General features: G+C 27.9%; 1 protein-coding gene across 2 annotated transcripts in view; it reads right to left on the bottom strand.

Moving 5' to 3' along the window:
* Positions 1–16,675: 16,675 nt before the first annotated feature.
* The window catches only part of LOC100197921 (zinc finger FYVE domain-containing protein 26), a 109,365-nt gene continuing 104,855 nt past the window's right edge, over positions 16,676–21,185 (bottom strand). For both annotated transcript variants that reach the window (XM_065813966.1, XM_065813967.1), the window contains exon 34: positions 16,676–17,018. In XM_065813966.1, coding sequence (XP_065670038.1) covers positions 16,803–17,018 — 216 coding nt within the window. In that variant the 3' untranslated portion in view covers positions 16,676–16,802. The remainder of the gene's footprint in view (positions 17,019–21,185) is intronic.

The following is a 21,185-nucleotide window of genomic DNA, read 5'->3' as shown; positions in this document are numbered from 1 at the left end:
CTAGGGCGATTCAAAAAAACATTTCGCAGTCGCAGTTTTTATTTATGGCGCACTCTGTATCTCACTTACATTCGCCCCCATCTTGAGTTTGCTGTACAAGCCTGGTCACCGCATTTAAAATCAGACATTGCCATTCTCGAGCAAGTCCAACATCGAGCAACAAAAACAATATCGACTATTAAACACATGACCTATGAAGATCGACTCCAACGGCTCGGTTTAACAACTCTTGAAGAACGCCGCAAAAGAGCAGATCTTATCGAGCAATTCAAAATCACTCGTAAACTCGAGCTTGTTAGTTTTGTTGTCCCGCAAAAAATTTCAAAAATTAAAGATAAGTATATTCTAAGAGGCCATAACCATAAACTAGAACGTCAGATGGTAAAAAACTGCGAGGAGCGGTATAACTTTTTTTTCAAATAGAATTGTCGCCCCATGGAATGCGCTTTCGCAAGAAGCAGTGAACGCTCAATCCATCAACGCTTTCAAAAACAACATAAGAAAGTAACTTTATAGATACAATTGCTGCTTTGTCTGTAGCTTCTGTATCTCCATGTTCGTCAGCATAGGGGGGCCTGGTGTAGCACCTCTTCATCAAATTATAAATAGATTATTGTATTTGTATTTGATCACTGAATAATAATAATAAATAATAATAAATAATTAAAATATATTATTGAAGATTTATTTTGTTGTTTTAACTGATAAATGGAAAATGAGAGAGAAAGGAAAAAAAGAACACTTATTACAAAGGATATTGTAAGAACCATAAGAAAGTCAATTCTAAAAGAAATGAAGTTAAAAGAAATAGCAGAAGAAGTTGAAATATCAGTTTTTGGCAACACGTTCGATTTCTGATAAAATCAGTAAAGGACTTAGTGATGATGAAATCACATCAGTAAAAAAAGGAAGGCGCAGCTCTTATAACGAGACGCTTAAATCTGAAATTCGATTATTAATTGAGCATGATCCATCTCATACTTTAGCATCATTGAGAAACATTCTCATGGAAAGGAATATTAATGTATCTATAACAACAATATCTAAGTATTTGAAGTCGATGGAGTTCACTAGAAAACGACTTACATTAGTACCAAAAGAAAGGAACTCGCTGCAAAACGTTGATTTAAGACAAAGTTTTTGCAGGACTATTAATTCAATTCCTGACAATAACTTAGTATTTCTAAATGAAACAGGCTTTAACTTACATACTTCTAAGCAATATGGCTATTCTATAAAGAATACAAAATGTTTTGTTACAGTGCCAGCAAATCGTGGAAAGAATGTAAGTCTAATGGCCGCTATAACAGTTAATGGTGTTCTAAGCTTTAAGATAGTGGATGGTGCCTATAATGGCGATATTTTTTGTGATTTTATAACCAATAATTTAAGACCGTATTTCCAAACAAATCCTCATTTTGTACTAGTATTGGATAATTGTGCATTTCATCGTCGAAGAGATGTAATCAATTTGCTCGGCCAATCCAATGTTTCAGTTTACTTTTTGCCACCTTATTCACCGCATTTGAATCCGATCGAGGAATACTTTAGTTGTCTTAAAGCTAATTATACTTCTATAAGGCCGTTTCCAAAAACCAGCAATGAAGTTAAGGCAACTTTACATTGGCTTATACCGACAATTGGCATTGATTTTTGTGGTTGGTATTGTTATATGAGAAGATGGGTTTTGAAAGGCATAGCAAGGCAAGAGTTTTATTAAAGTGGATACTTTGTTATTTATATTATATCTTTAAATATAATGAGTTTTAGTTATATTAAAAAAATAAACTTTATTATTTAGAAATTTATGAATAACTTTATACATCATAAATGCACTCTTAAATAACTAAAATTTTATATTTTCTTAAAAATTGTTTTATATATATATTTTTAATGTTTTATCATTTTATAAATTTGTTTTTTATTTACTTACAATTTGTTTTGTATTTTCTAAAAAAATGTTCTATAAATTCTTAAAAAATGTTTTATATTTTCTTAAAAAATGTTTTATATTTTCTTTAAAAATGTTTTATATTTCGCATAAACCCTGTAACGTTTGAAATAGTGTTCTAATAACTCATTTGAAAGATAATGTATGAATTAATTTAACTATGTAATAAAAGGAGCGGTTTTAAAATCATTAGCTATTTTATGTTTCTTTGTAACACAAAAAATAATCTTGAGTTTTTTAGAAAAAAAAAACTTGATTTAAATCAACAGCTTAAAAAGCAAACCCATAATAATTATAAAAATATATATTCATTTTATCAAAAGCTACATCTTTAAGATATAAAGTGGCGGGATTAAAAATCATGTTTGAATGTTTTACTTTTGTTCATCACATGGCCATGGTTGCCAGATTCTTTTCGGTATGCGGTAGCCATATATACATAATAAAGCGAGCGTTAAAACAATAAGGATCGCTTTAATAGGCCACAAGTAAAAGAGCCTTTCATTAGAAATACCGGAAATTACGTGGATTATCTTATATTACGTTTAATCTTTTACAGCAGTTTTGTAGAGTTTTGTGCATGCGCATAAGAATATTGCGTTTTTATGTACTTTTTGGACTCGAAAAAAATTGTTAACGCATTAACGCATTAAGATCTATAAAGAACAAAGTTCTTTCGAATGCATAAGCATTCGAAAGAACTTTGTTCTTTATAGATCTTTTTTCGAAGTTTGTAAAACGCATCCTTTGCTATTTATTTGTTTACTGGTTTTAAAAAGATAAAAAGTTACGTAGTTTGAGTAAAAAATGGCCGAAACAGTCCGAGTATTTAAAAGAAAAGTATAATATACCGAAAACAGTTATTCGATCGGGGCTAAAAGTTGTGATCATTCAAGTGAAAACGACTTTGATAAAAACATAAACATGCTATCATATTTTAACGGAAACTAACGTGACATTGTTGTTAAACTTGCTCATAGAGGTGTGGTACTGAAAATAATAGTTTCAATTTTAAAAAAGAAGTTCTTTTTTATAGATATTTATTCCAAATAATAAATAGCAATTTTTTGACATTAATGAATATATAAATAAAACTTATGATAATTTTTTTTTGTTTTAGAATATTTTTTACCATACTATATTTTGCTTTATTTTTTCGGTTATCATTCCTTTTTTTTTATGCGCGTATTTTTGGATTTTGGGGTGGTTATAAATTGTTAGGAGGAGTCGGTGTTTGAGGGTAAAAAGCGTAGATTGAATGGAAAGTAATTAATTGAAATCAAAGAGATTTCTGGTAAAAATTGGAGATTTACTCCACCCTTGCAATAAGCCAGGGGAGAGTACTCATGATGTGCGATTATTATTGCACACTACCTATAGAACGCGGCAAATAAAAAAATAAATAAATTAGACGGTAAATAAACGTACCAAATTTAATTTAATTGTCAAAATGACGTCTTTTTTACATTCCGCGCCGATTGGGTGTTTTTAAACAGATCCAACAACCTCATGGGCATTTATCTTCGAGCTGGGGAAAAATACAAATACTTTATTTGATTAGAATTTTATTTAAACTAAAAAGTTAGTCGGGTAATTTTAGTTAACTAAAAAGTTAGTCGACTAATTTTAGTTAACTGAAAAGTTAGTCGTGTTTTATTTAGCCGTCATGCAATGCTATATATATTCAATATCAGATATACTTACGGTCATGCAATGTTATATATATTCAAATTTCAAAGTTATCCATTACAAGAAAATTTTCAAAATTCATTCAAGAAAACAAAAACCAACAAAAACCAACAACAACAATAACAAAAAAAAAAAAAAAAAGAAAACATAAAAGGTAATTTACAATCATAAGATACTATATATACATATATATATATGTATATATATATATATAAATATATTTATATATATATATATATATATATATATATATATATATATATATTACACACACATAAATATATATACATATATATATATATATATATATATATATATATATATATATATATATATATATATATATATATATATATATATATATGTATATATATATATACACACATAAATATATATATACATACATAAATATATATATATATTTATATATATATACACATATATATATATATACACACATATATATATATATATATATATATATATATATATATATATACAGACACACGCACACACACACACACACACACACACACACACACACACACACACACACACACACACACACATATACACACACGCACACATACACACACACACACACACACACACATACATACCTACATACACACTAGGGTTTCTCAAACGGGAACCCGGTGGTAAAAAACCATCCTGGTATCCCAGAATTTCAATGAAATTTCCCGGAATCCTGGAAATTTCCGCGAATCCCAGAAATTTTTTTTAACATTTTTTAAACATGTGTTAAGATATTAAAAATATAATACTCAAAATTTGAGTACTAATATCTTCCTTTTCCCTTTTGTAATGAATTTCTATAAAAGTTAGGAAGATATATTACAGAGGATAATTAAATCATCAATATTTTGCAGTTTCGGTTTGTGTCTAAGATTATTATTATTGAACTTGATATATAATTAGATTTGATTTACTTATTTAAGTTTTATATGTTGTAACTTACAGCATATAAAGCTTAAATAAACAAACCAAATCACGGACAAGTTACAGGTACTTGTACGTGCAAAAAAAAGTAATTAGTTAATTAGCATAAAAGTTGGTAAGTAAAGTAATTAGTTACCTAAGAGTTAAGTATATAAAAAGTAGAATAAGTGAAAAACTAAGTGAAGTTTAAAACATATGTTTAGTAATTAGAACTAATGTAACATTATTTATATAAATCTACTATCAGCACACTATTTCAGGATTTAATTGTAGGTAATATAGTTTTATACTTATATTTTAGTATATTTTAATCTATTTAATTAATAGGATAATAAATATACTCCATCATGTCAAGTGGATCTAAGGAAAAAACAAAGAACCTGTTACTTGTAATTATGAACAACAATAATGTGTAAACAACAATAATGTGTAAAAGATTTTCAACAAGTGGTCTTCTTCGTCATTTAAAAAACTTTCACAAGGAAGTCGAAATTGAAGTAACGAAAAAAAGGCCAAACGAAGACACAAATTTTGAAGTTAGAAATGCTCAACTTAAAATTACTTCATTTATAAAAAAGGAATCAATAGAAGAAATTGTTTCAAGATTGGCGGTTGAGGATGGCTTTTCTATTAATGCTATTGCATAATCTGAATTTATAAAAAAATCATTATCTGATAAAGGAATGATTATGCCAAAAAACCCTTTACATGTAATGAATTTAGTAAAAAGCTAATACCATCAAGCAAAACAAGGAGTGGTTAAAAAAATGACTATGCAAATTCTCTATTTCAATGGACGACTACACATCTTTAAAAAATCTTTAAAAAATTATTGATATGGTTGAAAATAAATTATCCGAATTTAATTCATCTACAAAGAAGCATATAATTTCTAATGTAACTGACGGTGCATTATTTATAAAAAAATATGGAAGATTAAACGGGTTGGAACATCAACTTTGTTATGCACATGGGTTACATTTATCAGTTTGTGATGTTCTCTACAAAAAATCAGTGATTTCAAATTCATTGCGCAGTGAGTGTAATGCACCAGACAGTCAGAATTCTAATGAAAATAATAGTGAAGATGACAAGTCTGAAGAAATTGATTTACAACTTCAGTGGATTTATAGTCAAGCCAAAACAACAATTTATTAAATTTACGAGACGTTGAGATCACTGACGAATTATTAGGCTACATAAGTATGGCACAAACAATTCAAAAGGTCCAGAGAATTGTACGAATGTTTCCTAAATCACCACTCAAAAATGAAATTTTACAAAAATAATTAAAAATTACACACAATAAAGAACTCAAGTTAATACTAGATGTAAAGACAAGGTGGAATAGTCTTCTTACAATGTTGGAGCAATTTATTACATTAAAAACATGTATATTAAAAGTATTGATAGATTTTAAACACAACAATATTAACAATATTTTGCAGGATGAATATTTAGTGGTGCAGACTGTAGTAACGGTGTTACAACCAATTAAATTGGGAATTGAAAGACTTGGCTGACGCAACGCATATTTACTTGATGCAGAGGGTGTATTAGTGTTTATATTAGATGTTTTGCACAATAAAAAAATTTGTTTTTTGGTTAAAATGCTGCAGTATGTGCAACAGAGAATTGTTGAACAACGGAATAAAAATTTAGTTGGTCTGCTAAAATATTTAAATAATTCATCAAATTATAAACACGAATCGGACATAGATTCTGTATTATTATTGCCTTCCAAATCAGTCCTTCAAGCTACGGCTAAAAAATTTTCTAAGCTATTTGTTGAGGATATTGATGGTGTTGGAAATTCTGCTGAAATTGAAAAGTTAAAATGCAGTAATGATGGGGCTAAAACGTTGTTTATGGCCGAACCAAATTGAAGAGCGTTTTTCTAAAAGGCGCTTTTTACTGTTTTGAGAAAAACACAAAATCTAATTGTCCGGCAAAGATTTTTCTAATATCTATAATTGGCGGCAGGTCATTTTTTTACGAAAATTCGGTTATCGTTAAGTAATAGAACTATTGACAATTTATGTTTTTTAAAAAATTATTTCAAAAATTAATATATATAAAATATGTTATTAAAGTTTAATAACATTTGTTTTGTTTTGAGAATCTTAGTTTTTAAGTTTCGAATTATTTTGTATTTATTTTCTTGTTAAAAGTAATAGTATTAAAAAGGCGTTTTTTTTGTATTTGTTTGAATTTTCACATTTCCCCCACCTAATTGGGTAAATTCTTGCTTGTTACCTAATCTCGGGATTTCCCGGGAAATTATTCATTTTTGTCCCGGAATCCCAGGAACTAGATTTTTACGGGAAATGAGAACACACCCTATTACACACACACACATATATACACAGTTGAGTAGGAAGGTCACAAAAGATGAGGGGGGGGGGCTGAAAACATATGTTAAAAAGGGAAAAGTTCCTAAATTTCGTATGATAAAGCAAAATAGATAAAAATGCTCTATTTATTCAATTTATCACGCTCAACGTGATTAATCATCTTTTTAACGTGATAGTAATCTTTTGCCAGCACTCATTCATTTAAAAAATAGTTAGTATGCGATAGTTATCATTTTCCAGTCTGCAATGACTCAATCACAATTAAACATTGCCATGGAAAAGTATATCCATAAAACTGTTTAAAATACTAATTTTAAACAGTTTTATGGATATACTTTTCCATGGCAATGTTTAATTGTGATTGAGTCATTACAGACTGGAAAATGATAACTCCGCAGTTGCTATTATAAGAGTTTTTTCAAAACTATTTAGAAAATGCAGTGTTGGCCCCCCCCCCCCCTTTTTTAGTTGGGGAGGCTATCGCTCCCTCTGCCCCCCCCCCCCCCTCGACCTATTCTTATGCCAGTTTATACTCATACATACATACATACACATACACACACATACATATACACATACACATACATACACACACAGACATATATATACATATATATACATATATATATATATATATATATATATATATATATATATATATATATATATATATATATATATATATATATATGTATATATATACATACACACACATACATATACACACACACACACACACACACACACATATATATATATATATACATATATATATATAAACATATATATTATATATATATATATATATATATATATATATATATATATATATATATATATATATATATATACAATATAATATGTTATACTTTTTTACAATATAATTGACTATAATGTATATGATTAAAGACTTGAGCACTAATAGATAATTTTCAAATATAATATTTTTATAGATAGGTTTAAAAATAATTCTCTGTTTGTTCATTATAAAATATAAAATATATTAAAAATGTTTTCTCTATTTTGTTTTTTAATACTCCAATGACAATGTTACCCCTCATGGTGTAAGTTTAACATATACAGCATAAAACATACTACTATCATTGTTACCGCATATAGGGGGTAATATTAACAGTTGAACCCCAACAACAAAATTAATTATCTAATAATAATATCAGACAACTAATTCAATTTATGGCAGCAACATGATTGGTATACACATAGAAATATCGCATACCAAACTTAATTTGTCATAGCTAATAAAAAAAATATTATTTTCTAAAGATGTGTCAATGTTACCATTTTATTTTAAGCACCAATGTTATTTGAAATATATCTTTTAGTCTGCAAAAAAAAAAAAAGAAGTGTAATAAGGAAAGTTATGTAAATTTTTCAATAGGAGCTCCTGTTTCAAAAATTTAAAACTTCAAATTTCGTCAAAGACCGTAATCCACGAGTTACACCGCAAGTACCCTAAATTAGTTATCAAAATGATTTTATCAATTTAGCTGAAATTAATAATTTTCAAGACTTTGCTTTAAAATTTGTCAAGATTGTATTTAACTTTTGATATGAAGTTAAGTTTATATAAAAAAAGAAATTTTGAATATAGTGTGCCGTATATTCAACGTTTTCTTTTTTTATACATAAACTTAATAAGTTAAAATAAAAAAATTTGAAATATTTTTAAAAATAAAATTACAGTTTTTTATATATTTCATTACAGTACCATATGTAGGTAGGCTAGTTGCCTCAGTCTCTTTTAGCTCAGTAGACCTAAAGGCAAAAATTTTTGTAATTAATAATGCGCAGTCATATAGAGTCAGTCCTCTCCATTTGAAATTTAATGCCAGCGCACAAGAAAGCGCTAGCAGGATGGTCATTTTTAAGTTAGCCTGCGCGACCTAAAAAATTCATTTTTTTTCTGCTATTTAAATTAAAATGAAAATAGCGAAAAATGATTGCTTTGAATAAGTACTAGAAAAAAAACTGATAAAAAGGCCATTTTTCATAAAAGTTGAACAAATGAAAAAAAAAGTTATGTTGCAATTTAAAACATAACGCTTTTATTTTTTTGGTAAGCGCTTTTTTATGCGCTCGCCAAAGTTTTGGCAGGCGTGTGAGCGAGCGCGAAAAGCCTTGAACGCGAAAGCGCTGGCTAAAAGGAGAACACAGCAGAGTATGAATTTAGTTAAAATTTTTAACTTACATTCATTATTTAAAAAAGTATTCTTTCTGGGGCCTCAAAAAAAAAAAGGTTTGCCGACTTACCCCACCCAGGGTAAGTCAGATAAGGGTAAAGGGTAGGGGTAAGTTGGCTCAAACTATAAAAATGATTAATAATGTACTACTAAGTGCAATAATTATAGAATTTGTTTTTACAAATATTTATTTTAGCAACAGTTTCAAACTAAAAGTTTAACTGGTGCCAAATATTAGTTTGTGTAACAATCCAAAACAGTAGCCCACTTTTTATCTGTTAAAAAACCCTTAAAAATTTTTTTTTTTAATTTTTTGTAAAAAATACATTTTTTTAATATTTTCAAAAATCAAAAAAAAAAAATAATTAAATTTTTTTTTTTCTTCCATAGTAAATGCTATGAGTCGATTAGCTTCGTAAAAGTTTTACCAACTTACACCATAAGTTTTTTTTCGTGAAATTGCTAGCAGTTTAAGTATAAAAATTGAAACGCTTCAAAAAGATGTTTATGATGTAAAAATGGAACTTTGTGAAATTAAAGGAAGCATGAACTTTATTGGTGATGAATGGGAAGTCAAAGCAAAGGGTGTTGATAATAAAATTGCAAAGGTAGTCGAAGAAATAACTAATGTAAAAAAAATACAAGAAAAAATCATTTCTGATAACGCTGAACTCAAATCAAAAAGCGTAGACATTGAGGATAGAAATAAACAAAATAACTTACGGATTGATGAACTCATTGAAGGTGCAGATGAAAAAGATTGGGAAGACACTAAAAGTCAAAAAACTCTTTGTTGAAAAACTTGAAATTGCAAATGATATTAGGATTGAACGTGCTCATCGAGTTGGTAATGGTGGTTCTGAATGAGTGCGAACGATTGTGCTAAAGTTGCATGGCTTTGAAGATAAAGCGATAATTATGGATAAAATGAACAAACTAAAAAGTACTAATATATATATATAAATGAGGATTTTAGTGAAACAACTAGGAGAATTCGTCAAGAACTATTTGCACAAGCAAAAACTCATCGGCAAAATGGCTATTATGCAAAGTTCTATATAATAAATTATTTCACGATTTTAAGCAAAAAAATATAAATGTAGTTGAAATTTTGTCGACTATTTAAAAATAAGTAATATTATTATATGAGTTCTTGAATAAGCTCTTGTTTTATCTTTTATTTTTAATTTTTAAAAATGGCTGAAAATTTTTTTGCTAATTAAGATTTCAAAAATTTAAATTTTGATCCTTCTGAGGATTTTCTTAACTTTTCTGAAGATAATTTAAATATTATTAAAGAAACTGAAATGAACTTAATAAATACATCATATTTTGATCCTTATAATTTTAAAATAAAAAAAGATATTAATTCTTTTTCTACATTACATTTTAACATAAGAAGCATGAGTCAAAACTTTGAAAATTTTAAAGAATTTTTAAATATTATAAACTACACGTTTGACATCATAGCTGCGTCAGAGACTTGGCACGAAACAGATAGTCCGATTGAATCAAACTCTAACTATAGATTGCTAAATTACAAAGTAATTAGCCAACCACGAGGTACCATAAAAAAGGTGCAGGACTAGGATTTTACATACTTGAAAAATATATATTAAGATAAAAAAACAATTATGCTTAGTAAAAGAAAACTATGGAAGTCTTTTATTGAAATAATTAATAACAAAAATAAAAATACTATAATTGGATGTGCTTACCGTCCACCATGTGGAGAAATCAGATTGTTTCAAAATTTTATTGAAAATTGAGTTTTGAAAATAAATAAAAAAAAACAACAATTATGTATAACCGGTGATATAAATTTAAACTTCTGAATTACCACAACTTTCCAAAAACTAAATCGTTTTTTGAAATGTTGTTTAGATACAATGTCTTGCCAGTAATCAATAAACCTACTCGAGTGAATAAAAACCTCAAAAACAGCAATTGATAGTACACTTATTAACAATTACTTAGAAACGTCATTTCAGTCATTTTTATTTCATTTTTAAAACAGATATAAGCGATCATTTCCCGATCTACATTACTATTAAAAAAAAATGTATGATACTCAGCCAAAGTTTACAAACTTAAAAAAACGTAACTTGACCATCAATAATACAAATAAACTATCGAATAAATTAAATTTAGAAAATTAGAATGATGTCTATAACTTTCATAAAACAAACGAAACTTTTAGTATTTTTTTAGCTAAATTTTTAGCGATATTCGACGAAACTTGTCCATATGAAGAAATACAAATTAAAACAAAAGCACTTAATAACCCTTGGATGAATAAAACACTTTTAAAGTGTTCTAAAAAAAACAAAAACCATACAACAAGTTCTTAAAATATAAAAGTACAGAGACTGAGAAAATATATAAAAATTATAAGAGTCTTTATGAACATCTTCTTAAAAAAACAAAAAAAAATGTATTATAGTAAACAAATTAGCAATTCCAAGTTTGATGTTAAAAAAACATGATCATTAATTAACGACATAATGGGCCGAAGTTAAACAAAAAGTTCAGTATTACCTCAAAGAATTTATATTAATAAATCAGATATTTTTTGTCCTTATAAAATATCTAACGAGTTTAATAAATACTTTACAAATGTTGAGATTAGTCTCGCAAACCAAATTATACCAACTTCTACGTCATTTAAGACATATCTAAAAAAATCAACAGATGAAACAATGCATGATTGTGACTTAAATTTTCTTGAATTTGACGCAGCTTATTTTTCTTTAAAAAAAAAAAATCTCCAGGATTTGATGAAATTCCCAGTAATATCCTTATATCTAACAAAAAAAAAAGCATTACAAAGCCTTTGTTCAACATTTTCAACCTATCTTTAGATCAAGGAGTATTTCCTGATATACTTAAGCTTGCAAGAGTATACCCAATTTATAAAAATAATGATCACGCCGAAGTATCAAATTATAGACCCATATCGGTACTTTCTGTTTTCTCAAAAATCTTTGAACGTGTAGTTTATAATAGAATATTTGATTATTTTACGGTTTTCAAAAAAAACATTCACCAGAACATGCCATTATTGAATTAGTCGACCAAATAACTAATGGTTTTAAAAATGATAAGTTTACTCTCGGAGTATTCATAGATTTATCCAAGGCATTCGACACCGTTGATCACTTTATTCTGTTAGAAAAACTAAAATGGTACGGGGTATGCAATAAACTATATCATTGGATAAAAAGTTATCTATCTAATAGAAAACAATATGTTCAAAACAAAAATCCGGAATACTGAATTTTCTGTGTGGAGTGCCTCAAGGATCGATCCTAGGGCCGCTCTTATTTTTAATTTATGTTAATGATTTTAATAATGCATGAGTAAAACTAAATGCTATCATGTTTGCAGACTAAACAAATCTATTTTTATCTAACTGCAATATTAATCAACTTTATGCTGACATGAACATTGAATTAGAAAAAGTAAATGATTGGTTCAGGTCAAATAAACTTTCTCCTAATGGTGAAAAAACACAATATACCTTGTTTCATAAAAAAACACATGAAGAAACCCTTTCTCTAAAACTGCCAAAACTTATTATAAATTATAAACAAATTAAAAAACAATATACTTTAAAGTTTTTAGGAGTTATTGTGGATGATCATTCATCATGGCTCCCACATATAAAATATATACAGTCAAAAATTAGTAGAACCATTAGTATTATGTATCGAACTCGCCCATACATAAATTCACATAGTCTAAAGCTCATGTACTTTAGCTTAATCCATTGTTACATTACTTATGCAAATATTACGTGGGCAAGTTGTCAACCAACAAAACTTAAAAAAATTCTTTCGTTACAAAAACATGCTTGTAGAATTATATACAACAAAAAAAAGGGGACCACACTAAACCTTTAATGATGGATATGAAAATGATGAACATATATCAGATAAATATTTACCAACAACTAATCTTTATGTATAAATTACCAATAATCTAACTCCTGAAATCTTTATAAGTAAATTTAATAAAAATCTAAATGAGAAGTATTTCTTAAGAATAAATCAAAGTAACACATATAAATTACCTAAAAAAGTAAACAAATACACAGAGTATAGTATAACTTATAGAGGTCCCAAGCTATAGAACTCTTTTCTGAAAGGCAATTTAAATATAGTAAAGTCTTTAAATTCATTTCAGTGTCAAGCAAAAACTTACGTTTTAAATCTTTCGGATTAATTTTTATTTTTGTTTACAAAAAATTGTTTTTTAAGTATTATATCTGATTATTTAACTGTTTGTATTTTTAGATATTAAATGTAATCTTTATATATTATATGTTGAATATGATATCATATATTTTATTAAAATTTGTATTTAAATATCTTCTTTTTATTACCTTTTGTGACTATTAGTATCTATTAATATTATATCTCCTTCTTAACAAAATCAATATATATATCAAATCAATATATATATATATATATATATATATATATATATATATATATATATATATATATATATATATATATATATATATATATATATATATCTTTTTTTTTTTTTCAATAAAAATTTTTCACTTTTTCAATATTATATCTTCTTTTTTGACTAATTGAGGACGTTTGTACTTTTAATTGATACATCTTTTTTCTCTATTTTTATTCTTAAATATTATATCTTCTTTTTTACTATTTCTTTTTTTTTTTTTCTCCTAAAATTTCTACTTGATTTATTAACCATATATTACTATTATTGTTATGATCCGTAGGGGCTCTATGAAAAGATTAAGTTGGTATCTTGCCATCCATATCTTCTTTGAGCCCCTGCCTGTTTATTATTTATACATTTGTAGATATATCTTATTATATAAACCAATTGTGACTAAAATTTTTATAATAATTTTTATTTCATATGACTAACTATTTTCTTTGTAAAGTAAAAAGGAAGCGATGTTTATGTTTTTGTCCAAAAAACACATAAATTCCGATACCTCCCGTGCGCACGCGCGAACAATACTACAGTGAAAAATGAAATGGTCTATTAGGAAGGTTCTATTTAATTTTTGGCAATTTCTGATGAAAGACTATGAAAATAAACACAGTTCGTCAACTTACCCCTTCTGCCAACTAGTCCCAGTCTCTTTGTTCTATACTTACAGAACAAAGCATCTCCTTAACACAAATTTAATTAGAACTTTTTAATTTATTTACAACTACATAAGTTTTTGTGACTTTTTTTTTCATCAATTCCAAACGCAATTAACTATAAATGAATTCAAAAACTATGTACTTTACACCAAAATTAACAGTGCACCATATTTGTCCAATGAAATAGAAATATTGGATTCGTTACTTTTTTGGCTACAATCGCATTTGAGATAAATATTCATACTATCATGTGGGTCTGATTCGTGGCTTTTCTGTAGATAGTATAATTTTCAATAACTGGATTTTACTGGGGATTAATCCATAATTCTGTGATTAAATTATTTCTGGAGGAGAAGAATTGACACGTTTGTAAGTTTCTAACTCATTTATTTTTTCACTTTTTAATTAAGTAGCATTTGTAAAGAATCGGGAGGTATTATTTAACAATTTATTTGAGTTATTAGAAAAAGATTCATTCATATTTTTTGTAAAGTCATTTTTTAAATTATTATTTTTTTTAATTTTCGTATCCGAATTTGTTAACTTCATTGACATTATTAACTTGAGAGTCTTTTTAGATTTCGATTCATTATTACCAGAGACCGCCTGGCCGTATGCATATTGGTATGGTGTTCCGTTCTCGGATTAGCTTAATATTTTTGTTTTAACCAAACTATTGTATTCTACCCTGAAAAACTTTGATTTCCAACTTGTTTTGTTGACTGATTGTTGAGCTAGGTTTCTTATATATTTTTAACTAAAAAGTTCTTGACTATTTTTAAGATACTATTTTTAAGATAGCTAAAAGCATCAAATATATTTTTATTCTAACATATATGTGGAAAAATACATCAATGTGAAAAGAGATAACATTCTTTACATTAAAAGTTATACTCTTTTCTATTGCTTGAGAGAAAACGTATAAGCGAAATCGAAAAATTTGTTTTAAGAAATTGCCAGTGTACCACTGAGCCATCCTGGAGGTGTAAAATACGGAATAAATTACAGTGATACATTTTGTATCACTAAATTTATTTGTACCTCGTTTAAAGCCTTAAATTAAATCGAAAATGTACTTACATGTTGTAGAAAAAAAAAATAGAAGCTGCAAATTTAGTAAGTAAAGCTGCCTTATTTTTTAAACTTTGAATTCTTAATGTAAATTCACTTTTAAGAAAATTCTCTTTTATGGTTTTTGCAATTCTTCTTATCAATCTTAAATTTTGATTAGTTAAAAAAAAAAAATTCGTATTTACCAATTATATTAGGGCTAGCTGTTTACTCATTTCTAAAAAATAACTACAGAAAAGTTTTCGTAAAAAGCGGGAATTTTAAACATACTGCGGTTTTAACACTAAAAACAAATAAAAATAACTCGCGCAAACAAGTTATCGATTAAATAAAATATAGTTTGCTCGCGCAAACGAGTTATCAATTAAATAAAAGAGTGATATCTAACAAGTTCAATAGAGTTGAGGGACAATTTTTTGCTACCAAAACAAGTGCATAAGGAGGAGCACAGTCATACATTACAATTAAAAAATCTTTTAACATGCAAATTTTTGTCTTTGCAAAATGGACAAATTGAAACTATTCTGCTCTACTATGCGGTCATGGTAACATATTTATGCAATCAGGATTTTGAAAGTTTAAGCTTCGACCTTCTTCAGAAGAATATTATCAAAACTTATCTAAAAAAAGCTTTAATATTTCTTTTTAACGCATCATTTTTGAAATCTTTTGACTTTAAAGTAATTATTTTCTTTTTTAGATGTAAAATCTAGAAGCATGCAGCAATATATTGAAAAGTTGATAGAATTTTTAAGTATTTTAAATTGCACACGACGTCATGTCATTTTCAGAGACTTGGTATAATTCAAAAAGTTCTCTTGAATTAAATTCTAGTTTGCCATCTTAAAAACTAATTGGCAAAGCAAGAACCATTCAAAAATAAGTAAAGAGTGTTTATGTATAATTTTGTTTTGAATATCTATATATTTAATGTTGTTTATAAGTTGGCGATCGAAACCCCTCCCCCAACCCTCCTATGGATCCGTCTCTGGCAGTATGCAAATTCTATCAGTATGCTAATAAATTGATTTTGTTAAAAATTTTTGTTAATATTCTTCAAACGAAACTGGTAGTCTCACACATTGGCATACGCTCAGGGTAAAAAACTAACAATTAAGAACAGCAAAATGAATAAAAAACGATATAAAATAATATTCAAAATATCTATCATACTTTATAGCATTTGTGATTATAAATTAAATATATATATATATATATATATATATATATATATATATATATATATATATATATATATATATATATATATATATATAATTTACACGGGAGATTAAAAAATATACAATCAAGAAATTAAAAACAAATAAGATTATTTATGCTTATACAAAATATTTATCAAGAAAATCGTAAAATAAATAGTAAAAAATTTTCAACTCATTCGTTATTTGATTTGTTCTTTTTTTTTGTTGATCTGATATTATTTCTTTTTTGATAATCCTGTAGCTTCGTTGAAACGTTTTTCTTTTTTCTCTTGATAAGCTTTTAGCCATTTTTCGCAAATTTCCACCATATTCTTTTGGTTTTGTGCTTTTTTTGCGTTATCAAGTATATTTTGGATTTCAAAAACCAAGTCTTTTTTTACGGCTTCCAAATAAGCATCTTTAAAGCGTCCGCATAATATTAAGGCTCTTATCTGATAAATACAAAAAAGCAGAATTGTTAGTGACCGATTTCCATATCGAACTTTTTGTTTTAAATTTAGTATTTGTCTTGCTCGACGTAGTTAAGGCGAATTAATAAAAGTTAAATCGATAATTTTTATAAAAATCTCATCTTTGAAAATCTATAAATTTGATTTTAAATAAAATAAAATAAATGAAAACTTATTTTTGTTTTCTGCTTGTGTTTTAAAAAAAATTCTTAAAGTTTTTTTGTTTGTTTGTACAGAATTTAAGACTTTTATAAAGTCTCTTTTTAAACATCATTGGGATTTTGCTTAGTCGGTTTGCTTCAAATTGTTTTAAATAAAATTTAAAAACATCCTTAATTTGGATTGGTTATCAATCAAAAGAGCTAGAACTTTTACAAAGTTTGAGTCGAAATTTCCTAAAAACACGTTGTTTTTTTTCACTCAAAGTTATAATGTTCTCCACTTAATAGGTAAAAAGAAAGAAAAAAATTATACGCTGGTAGTTCTTTTTCTTAAATTTCCTTGAGAAATATTCTAATCGTCTAAATGTGTTTGAAATAGTTAAAATAATTCCTTGCAAGCGAGCTTAAAAATAGCATTCAAGAACTTGAGATTTTACAGGTCTGGAAATTAAAGCTAAAGCTAGCATTCCATAATATACTGCAACTATAATATATTATATAATATAAAACCTAGATATGAGTATTACATTTTAAATAAAATTTGAAAGATTGCTTGTAGTAAGGTAAGCTTGTAGTAATAAAAAAATCTAAACCTTATTCCAGACAAGAGCCAAAATTAGGCTCACAAGTAACAAAAAAAAAAGTCACACTTGTAAAATATTTATGTTATTAGATTTAAGCCTTTTAATTTAAAAAGGCTATGTTTAGTGTATGACTTTTATTATAAAAAGGGTATGTTCCATGTATGACTTTAAATATGAAAATATTTTTCCCCACATTGCCCCACCTTTTCAATTCATCTTATCCTAGAGATGGAAATAATAATTATTTGTAGATTTTAAAAAGAGCAAGACTTAAAAAAAAAAATTTAAAGAAGAACTTATTTCTAAGAAGTCATAATTAAAGAAGATACAAGGAAAGGCTTAAAAAGAGAAGAAAAAAGAAAAGCGTAAATTGTAAAGACTAGAGAATTATTATTTTTTTTCAACATCTTCACTTCCAAAAAGACTTATTAGAGTGGGAAAATACTGGAAGAGAAAAGATGAAGTTTATAGAGCAAGATAACATTGACAGACGACTTAAAAGATGAAGGAAGCGAATTCCAAATAACTGATGTTTCAGAAAAAAAACTAAATGAATAAGAAATTTTGAAGCACTTACGAACAGCCAGAGTAAAAGAATGAATGACGAGAAACACGAGAATAAATTTAGTAAATGGTACGGGAGACACTAGCTTTTAAGAGCACAGCCCATTATTTGTAGAAAAGAGAATGAGAAGCAATATTATGGCAATATGACAATGGTTAGAGGTTGGCTGCAAGAGCAGGTCCAACTATGTTTACAATGCGTTTTTGCACCTTGTCTAAAATAGGAAAGGGCATCATTGAAAGATCCACCCCAGATATGGTAACAGTATTCCATACAAGGACGGATTTGAGATTTATAGAGTTAAAGAATAAAATCGGGAGTAAGAAAGTGGCGAGCACAATAAAGAGATCCAACCTTACTAGATGCTAATTTTGCAAGCAATTTGATATATGGTTTCCAAGAAAGATATGAAGTAAGAGTTAATCCTAGAAGATGAAGGGTAGTTGACTCATCGAGTACATTATTGTTTATAAATATAGGAAGATCTAAATTGCTGCGATAACAATTAGCTGAAAAAAATGGAGTTTTATCTGAGTTAAAGTTCATCAGCCATTAAGAATTCCATGCTGTTGCAAAAGTGAGATCTTTTTCATGCTCAAATGCCCCCTCCAAGCAATCAGAGAGTGTTGACTTTTTATCAAGACAAGAATAAATGGTAGTATCATCAACGAACAATGCCACCTTAGACGTGAGAATATCTGGAAGATCATTAATATAAATTAAAAAATTATTAAGGGAATTTTTGAAAACAGGGATAGCAGATGCCGCTTTCCAGTAGGCTGGAAAATAAGACTCTAATAAGCACTTGTTAAATAGTTTTGAAAATATAGACAATAGCTCTGGAGAACACTTCTGAATATAACAGGTATGTTGTCCAGACCACAAACTGTAGAAAAGTCTAAGCAGGAAATCACTTTAGATGCAGAAGCTGGAGTGATACCAATGTCAAGCAATGGATCAACCTGTTTATCAGCTATATCAGGTAGAACGCAACTAATGGAATTGAGAGATGATATTGATGAAAACTTCTTAGCAAGCAATTCAGCTTTGTCTTTAGGTGTGGTGACAAAATCTGAACCATGCAAGAGAGGTAAAATAACAGATTTGCCCTTATTATAGGTACAGTTAAAGATTCTCCAGTAGTCATGAGAGTCTAATTTTTGAGAAGAAATTGATTTCATGACCTGAGAATAGCAGGCTTTGGCATTAGACAAAACCTTTTTATAATGATTCCTAGCAATAGTAAACAGACGTCTGTTTTCTGGAGAATTGTTTTGCTGATAGATATGGAAGTAATGGTTTCGATTTCAATCACATTTTAATAGTTAAGTAATGGTTCACAGTATTCATCAAATTGTGCTGCATTGCTGCAACACAATGTCACGAAAACTATGGAGAATAGTGAGGCTAGACTTGAAATTGTCAAGATGGAATAAAAGATTCTATGCCAGTCTGAACTCAATAAGTTATGCAAGAAGCACATTTGTCAGCAAAAAGACAAAAGATTTCTACCCAAGGCCATCACAAAGAAAATCACGGAAAGAGTCCCAGTCAGCTTTAAGGTAGTTGTAAGAGGTATAATGATAGGGGGATTCTGATGATGAAGAAGAATGAGGTAATAGTTTTAGAGAGATCAAACCGTGATCAGAAGGGTGAATGTGGAGAAACTGAGCACTGAATAGGATCAAAAACAAGACATAAGTCAAGTAGAGAAGGTAAATGATTTGGGTTGTCTGGAAAGCGAGTTGGAAAGTTGACTATTTGAGTTAGGGATTGAGAAAGACGAAAGTTATGGGCTTTAACGCCTGCTGAGTCACTGACACTAGAGCCAAGCCATTCAGTGTGATGAGCATTAAAGTCACCAACAACAACAATATTGGCTTATAGATAAAAAGAGAGGGCTTGGTCAATTAGATAAAAAAAAAATTCAAAAAGAGTGCAATCTTGAGATGAAGGAGAGCGATATAGAACAAAGAGAAAGACGATAGAGTGAAGTTATGCTTAACAAAGGCACATAAAAGAATAGTCTGTGGATTCAAACCTAGTTTCCCAACAAATGAGTGAATTCTTACGAATATAAATACCCAGGCCAAGCATACGACTATTGGAGTCTTTACGAATTAAAGTAAGATAGCCATCAACACTAAGATCACAAGATGAGACAGCCGAACTCAAATTAGTCTCAGCTGTTTCCATAAAATTGGTTACTACTTTGAAATTCCTGTGATCCTACTAACTATTTTTGTTCTTTTTTAGAAAATTTAGAAAAATAAATTAAAATTTTTCTGCCAACACTGACATGGCATGTCACATGTTATTGTATGTAAAGGTTAAATTTTGTTATGAGGATTAGAGTTCTTATGGAAAAAAAAAAAAAAATGAAGGTAAAGAGTATTGTTTGTATATATATATATTTTGTTTACTTTGAACCTTTTTAAATTTTCTCGCGTCATTTTAAAATTTTTTGTTTGCACATGTTTATTGTTTGTATATGTGCTTTTTTGATAAGTATGTGTATGTAGTAATATGTGCTTTATAGTTGTTTTATCAATGTGTTTTTATAATAATGTAGAGTGTTTTTTTAGTGTTTGTGATGTGTTAATATGTGTTATATAATTATTTTATAAATGTGTTTAAATATGTATATAAGGTATATATTTCACCTTTTACACATATTTAAACACATTTATTGTGTTTATAGTTGGTACATATGTTTATATTATGTTGTTTCCATGTTTTCAAAGTGCTGTGACTTGGTAAACGTGTAAAGCAAGATTTGTCAACCTTGCCAGCCAAGTGATGTACTTATAATAAAGGGTTGCACAACAGTGTTTAGTGT

The sequence above is a fragment of the Hydra vulgaris genome, chromosome 12 (assembly GCF_038396675.1).
Source record: "Hydra vulgaris chromosome 12, alternate assembly HydraT2T_AEP".
Taxonomy (NCBI): domain Eukaryota; kingdom Metazoa; phylum Cnidaria; class Hydrozoa; order Anthoathecata; family Hydridae; genus Hydra; species Hydra vulgaris.
The sequence above is the reverse complement of the archived record's forward strand: the minus strand, read 5'-3'. Positions and strand labels throughout refer to the sequence as shown.